Source organism: Malus domestica, chromosome 01, assembly GCF_042453785.1.
Source record: "Malus domestica chromosome 01, GDT2T_hap1".
In the NCBI taxonomy this organism is placed as follows: domain Eukaryota; kingdom Viridiplantae; phylum Streptophyta; class Magnoliopsida; order Rosales; family Rosaceae; genus Malus; species Malus domestica.
The window spans coordinates 3,151,264-3,158,689 of NC_091661.1; the positions used below are offsets into that span (position 1 = coordinate 3,151,264).

At 38.0% G+C, this 7,426-nt stretch overlaps 1 protein-coding gene across 1 annotated transcript; it reads right to left on the reverse strand.

The window, feature by feature from the left end:
* Nucleotides 1-1,882: 1,882 nt before the first annotated feature.
* LOC108171618 (uncharacterized) lies at nucleotides 1,883-2,290 on the reverse strand. Its single transcript, XM_017327986.1, has one exon. The coding sequence runs from the start codon at nucleotides 2,288-2,290 to the stop codon at nucleotides 1,883-1,885; it is 408 nt and encodes a 135-aa protein (XP_017183475.1).
* Between the last annotated feature and the right edge of the window lie 5,136 nt (nucleotides 2,291-7,426).

A 7,426-nucleotide genomic window follows, 5' to 3' on the forward strand; every position in this document is an offset into this window, starting at 1 on the left:
AATCCTTAACCTTTTTCTGTAACTATGTTAAGGATGTGTTGTGGTTGCTAGGCATTATTCAGTTCGTATAAAGTCACATTTAATGGGGTGTGACATTTGATGGTTTCGGTTGTGTGTGGGTTTATTTCTTGTGATGTGATATAAAATAGCACACAAACTTAAACCCTCTTTTTAATAGTTGTAGTATGTGTAAGTAGGGATCGTTCTAGGCCGGTGATTAGGAGGGCTGCTAATCTACACAAATTAAACTCTAAATCACTTAAACTAGACTCAAAAACAAAAAATTAAACTTAAACTACTCAAAATAAGCTAATCTGATTCAAAACACACAAACTAAGTTAAATTGACTCAAAACAGGAACTAAAGGGAAGTTTGGACGAAAATTAAACTAAAAAGACTTAGAATACTAAATGGGGGGTTGTTTTGACGAATTTACGATTTAACACACAAACTTGCAGAAACAAACTAAAGGGTACGAAGTTAGGTGAATTAAAGGGGGTGAAAGGCTAGTTAGAGGGTCATTCTCCACACATGACACATATGCATACAAGTCGATTTCCAGTTATTCTTCCTATAAACCATGAATGGCAATGCCCCAAGTTAATCATGAACTGCACAAATTAACCATCAGATTTTCCTAAATTCATTGAATTGGACTTAGCGACGCAACCAAATTATTCTTATCAAGTTCATTACATGAACTGCATAATAGAGATACATATCAAAGATCATTAAGTTCAGTGAAAATCATAAGCATTGACATGGCATTCGTAACTATGAATTGCATGATACTCCTGCCAGGAATTTACTCAACGCGATTGTGACTAGCAATCTCCACTACTTGTAAATATAAGTTCATAACTATTAGATGAAACTCCCTTATATTTTAGCATCAAATTCATGCATGCAAACTAAGTGGGCCCCCTTAATCAACACACAAGAATAAGTTATCAATCAAACAGTTAAGTAAATTGCACTCACGATTTATGAAATAATAACTAGATGTAATCAATTCATATCACATATATGTTCATGGCTTTGAATCCACCTCTATCTAAAACGAAATTAGTTCCTCATGTTTGCAATTAAACAAAGACAATTAAAATTAAACATTGAAAACAAAAGATAGAATACACCTAGAAACGCTTTAACAATCTAAAGGTCTTGAATGGCAGGCATAGCTTCAAGCTTCTTCTTCTCCTTCCTTGCAAAGTTGTAGCACAAGTGTGTTTTTCTGATTTTAGGCTCTGAATTTCTCTCTAAAGCTCTCCCCTTATTTTCTGCGACAATGGTGTATATATATTGCAGATACATTGCATTGTTTGTGGAGGAAAATAATTAGTTGTTAGCATTGTTTATAACTCCTAGAAATCAGATAAGAAGTGGTTTAATATGAAAAGGAGTCCCCATTGCAGCTGAAAATAAGGTAGGATAAGATAAGGTTCGTTTGGATAATGTTGGATAAGATAAGGTTGGTTAAGATAATGTTCCTTCCTTTTAGCTGACTCCTTATCTTCCAAGTCTTGATTTAATTTCTCCAGATTTGTAGCACATTCATAGCCTCTTCAAACTTCAAAAATGGCCATCCATTATGCTCCATACGCATGTTATCCATTCCAAGTCCAAAACTGCTCCAAAATGTTCCAAATTGCTCTTTCTTGTCACCTTTGCCAATTGGACCCGGATGATTCTGAGCATCCTGCAGAGAGATATTGTTAATATGTCCCTGGGCTTGATGTTGTCCCCCACGACCTCTATTAGCTTGATAATCTCACCCCTGCACACCTCGCTCCTGACTTGGCTGACTAGATTGCCTTGAAGATCCCCTACTACTGGAAGCAATCTTTACTTGTTGGGGTTGTCCTCCTTGGTACCACTGAGATCAACTAGCTGAAATGGGAGGATACGGTGTATACCCTCCAAGATACTGAGAATACCCACTTTGGTAATAAGGATCATGTGAATATTGATATGGTCCTGGAGCATAAGGAGCGGCATCGCCCTGATAATGGTAAGCACCACCTCGACCCATCTGACCATAACTACCAGACCCTGGAACTTGCTGGATCGGCGCTGGTGGTGGCATAGAAGGCTGTTGGGGCCTCTGCTGGTTCTGGGGACAATTTATAGCTCTATGTCCCACCTGCCCACAAGTAAAACATCCAATGTTGCCTCGCCTACACTCTCCAAAATGCCTATTATTACATCTGCGGCACAAAGGAGCACGTCCTCTTCCAGAATCTCCTTGCCTCTGGAATCTAGGACCTCCTGAAAATCTACCACCTCTCATCTAACCAGTGGCACTAAAACCTCCGCTAGAAGAATTGGAACTAGTTCCACTCCTCTTAAAGCTCTGAGTCTTGCGAGGTCCTTGAGAAGATTGACTTTTACCTTTTTCATCTCTCCTCTAATTCCCATTCTTTTCTTCTTCTTCTTCACTCTTATTAGGCATATTCTTTGAGTCCTCAATCCTCAACAAAATCTCATAAAACTCCTGGTAAGTAGCATAGGGAGTCGAGGTTGCTATACAACGCCATTTCTTTTTAGTACCCAACCTGAAATGACGGAGCATCTCAACTGGATTAGCAGCAACCTCTGGATGATAATGAGATAAGTCAGTGAATCTCCTATAATACTCATTTGCTGTCATCTTCCCCTGCTTTAATTGAGTAAACTCTTACTTTTTGCGATCAATATACTCAGGGGGAATAAACCTTTTTTGAAACAACTATTTAAACACTTCCCAGTCAACTGCTTCCTCTTGTGACAACTGATAAGACTCCTGTCTCCACCAAGATGCATGTTCCGGACCCAGAAACTAGGTAGTCGTCTTGACCCACCTATTAAGATGAAGATTCCCCTAACTCTGCATTACATGGAAAGTCTTCTCAAGATGATTAATCCATTTCTCCGCTCCTTCATGTCCTTCATTCCCCATAAAATGATTCAGCTTCAGATTATACACAGTCTCAAGAGGTGTCCTTTAGGGAGGACGAAGCGAAGTCTGAATGGCATTAGCTATAGCTTCCCCTAACAGAGCTATATCGGGAAACTAGGCCCAACAGAAGGACTTGTATCTCAACAAAGCAGCATAGTTCTGACAGAAGACACCAAAATAATTAGAAATTTCACAAGATATGCATGACTGCAAACCTAGGCTCTGATACCAAACTGACACACCCCAAACTAAATCAGGGCATGCTAGCTATCACGTGAGAGTGACGTAACCATGTGCACATCGCGAAAGCAAAATTGATATAGAGAAATACGAGTGAATAAAAACCAAACTACTCGCAGTACTAGCTAAGATAAAGTGCTAGTGCGAGATTAAGTGTGAAATACACAATCAGAGCATAAATAGCCTAAGTGCAATCAGGTAGGACAAATACTAATTATACAACACCCAAGGGTGATCCTACATTTATGATGTTCTGTCAGAACCACCATCGAAATCCCTGTGAGCCACCAAAGCACTTCTACCTAAAATCTGGAGGGGCGCAAAACAGAAAGTGTGAGTGGGCAAAAACAAAGCTTTTCAAAATCATTTCATTTCTCAAAAGTTCTAACCCCTCGCTGTAAAACATGTATAATTTCCCAGAATTTAATATATGTTATATCAGAAATCATGCTCAGGATGAAAATCCGTAGAAATATACCATGCCAAAGTATCTCAATGAAATGCCATAAATATTCCAGTTAAAATATATCAATGCCAGATATCATATCAGCCGGATCCACTGCATGACTGAATCTATAGCTCATAACCAATCTCAATCATATCAAATCCTGCACACGAGTCGGAACCACCTAAAGTAGTCTGCACGACAGGACTAGGTGTAAAATAAATATGCTCTAGTGCTATGATCAGGTGAAGACTGTGCGAATGATCGCGGGTCACCTACGAGTTAGAACCACCTATAGTGGTCTGTACGACAAGCTTGGGCACCTAACTTGGATCCAAGGTGAGCATATGGTGCAGGAAGCGAACATCACGTGAAGAACTGTGCCTTAACTCTGGGTGGGAGCACTAACACCGGGGTGTAGGTTTATGAGCTCTCAATACATCACTTCATATCTCGCATAACTGAAGTAATCTCATATCTTTAATTTATGAACTTACCTGGCACTTACATGTGCGTCCGCAGCACCAATTATACATATATACAACTACTAATGCATAAATAAAATAGGCAGATACTTTGCATGGCATTTCAAAATGTATAATCATTCAATTTTATTTTCTGGGAAAAAATCTCAAGTATATAGGTATATACATAAAACCAAAAACCCATTCACTGATATGTCGAATGGTCGTAGCCCCCGAGCCTCAATTGATGGCGCTCGTCCTCCGGATGGGTCTCACCTATATGCGAAATAACTAAATAAACGTTATTTAAAGCACATACACAAAACTAGGAAATAACTTCTCATACAATGCTCAAATGGGTTGTTTGAATATACCAACGAGATCTACTCAACATAGCGAACATCCCCATATTTTCAGAAAAAATTTCTGAGCACTTACGCGCTGGCCAAGGCACGGCCAAACGTGCGGCCATGCGCAGGCGGGGACGGAATAGTTAACACCGTTAGGGAATATTCTGTTAAAAACTAGAATATGCCGTTATGTTTACCTGACGACATCAAAATATTCTGTCAACTTTGACGGAATATTCTCCTCCTCTTTCCTTAGATCGCCGGAGCCCGGCGCTGGTGCCGCTGCTATCGTCGAAAACTGGAAAATTATTCAAACCTTCATATCTCTTTCATTTCTTAACCAAAACTCATGAAATTTGTCTCCAAATGAAGCTCATGATGCAAGGAACAAAACCTTACCAACTTTGAGCCCCAATACTCACGGAAACTCGCTGGAGAAAGCACGAGACTCTGGCCACTTTAGCAACTCTTAGAACCCAAGTCTCTCGACGTCCAAAACACTCCAAAATTACTCCCCGAGCTTCGTGAAGACATCATAAAGCTTCCTAGAACCTTAAAACTCCCTGAAAACTTCACGATCACGATCACATGAACAGTACACCAAATCGAGGTTTCTGGTTCTCGAATTTTCTAAGGTTTCACGTCCAACAAATGGCATGGATGAGCTAATGGACTTGCAAGGAATACAAAGACCACTTCCCCAGCTTCGATCGATGACTGGAAGTGAAGGTTTGAAGGTTGTCCGTACGCTTGTATGGAAATGGCAGAAAATGCGAAAGGGAGGAAAGAGAAAGAGTCAACGGTTTACTTTGGGTGTGTGTGTGGTCCAGTTTTGGGCATCCAATCACAACAAACAAAAATCTCTTTTCTAATTGGGTCCAAACACTTAGGAAAAGTTTAATTGGTCCACAACCAAAACCTAACCACATAACACCACAAACGTTCAAGGGTAAATTGGTCATTTCACACCATCGATAATAAAATTCGGGACAGGTTGTCACAGCTTAAATCACTATAATAAACAGAAACTAACTCACTATATGCAAAGAAACAAGCTAACAAAGTCGCATAAATATGCTCCTATCATCTTGTCAATTAGGTTATTCCAGAAGCACAAAATAAATATACATAGTGACCATTGACACAAAATCTGACAAGCACACATATCACCACTCCCATAGGCAATGTTAAACACATTGTTTGAGCATTTGAGAACTAAAAACCATGTTGTCATCCAATCCCCACACTCAATGTTAAATAATTCTACCCCAACTAGTCTCAACTTCGTCTTTGGAAACTAGGCCCTGGGAACGGATAGAGTGCCCACCAGATACTCTAGCTAGTCAAAGGAAATGTATTCGGTTGGTAAGTTAAGAGCTAGTAAAAAAAATGTTAACTTAGAAATTGATAAAGACTTTAATACTAATAAAATCAAGTATAAACTTTTCCACTCATTACCGTTGCATTTGCAGCCTCTTTGTTTAAAAATTCACCAAAGACTTGAATGCTACCTGAAAAATAGTAAAAAGAAATAGAATAAATAAGTGAATATAAATCATACCAAAGGAACTCAATCAAGTTATCATTTTTATCCAAGAGTACAAACTAAACAAAGTACTACACCACTACTATAATAGACTCACAAAGTACTAGGCTAAGCAACAATGTCAATAATTTAAGTATTAGGCTATGCCCCATTGTTATTCTACTACTACTACTACAACATACTCATAGATTATTTGGATTGCAGTATCACTGTAAGTCTGTAACATCTCCATCTCCTTTGCAAAACTAGAACCTTGCTGAGTACCCTATGTGACCTGGAAGTCTGGGACGTGCATACAAAGAAACCCAAGTCACTCTGCAATCCCAATCAAATCACACACAGAGAGAGCAAAATTAACAAATCCCCAACACCATAATTAAAACTCTTCAGAATTCTGAAACTTGCAGAGTATAAAGCCTATACTGGCAACATCTTGGTTTAAAAAAACAAACAAGAGAATTACCCTTATAAGAAACCATGACCAACCTGCAAACAACACAATCACAACAACAATTTACTTTGGAAACAAAAACATTAGTGTGCTTAATACAAAAACTAAGCAAAAGAGGCATAAGTTCTAAATTAGTCTACCATTTTCGCATGCAGATAAAGTTTTCAATAATTAAAATTTTACCCTGCACTGGATCTCATACAACCAAAACAAAAACCAACTTTGGTATTACAAAGGTGGTTGTGCTCTTACTAAACAACCCAATTGATATATTCACCTGAGGTAATGGCCTCCAGCCAATAAAAGAATATAAAAAACACATTGGATGAATTTTGAGCCAGTTATATGGTCACTAGTTGGAAGAATTACTTAAAGATCAGTGCAAAACCATAATAATCAAACTATGACATAAGCATTCAACTATTTTGTATCTAACTTAAAAGGAAGTAAAAGTCAATGCTTAAACAAATCTGAGTAGCTGAAAATATATATAGGAGAAAGATATATGTGTTTCTTAAATCCTTCTTTATATAGTTTTTCATGGTTTTCTAGGACTCCAAATAATAAACCAAAGAAACAGAAGAAGAAAAAAATCATCTATGATGGGGGAAATCATTCTGTTAGCCCAAGAGACCATTTTCAATCTTTTTCAAATGCAGAGAGCACTTAAAAGAATTATGGTTCAGATTTCACAGCAATTCAAAGCCAAATCAAACAACTTTCCTTTTCAATAAATGGTATCAACAACTCAAATTTTTTTACCTTCAATCACCATGAAAACCAATAAGCCTAGAAAAAAAATACCAACCTGCAAGTTGATAGGATCAAACATGATAAAGGGAAATTGCAAGAAAGTAAATGCAGAAATGGAAAAGAAATCAAAGTAAATTCATATCTTCATTCATAGTCCTCTTTACATAAGAAAAGAAGTTTAAATACATTCAAAGATAGTAGGGTTTGAAGTGTAGACAGGCCTAATGGTATTACCTATG

Bases quoted from the DNA above. Each gene is read 5' to 3' on its own strand.
- LOC108171618 (XM_017327986.1), bottom strand. From the start codon at position 2,290: ATGAGAGGTGGTAGATTTTCAGGAGGTCCTAGATTCCAGAGGCAAGGA.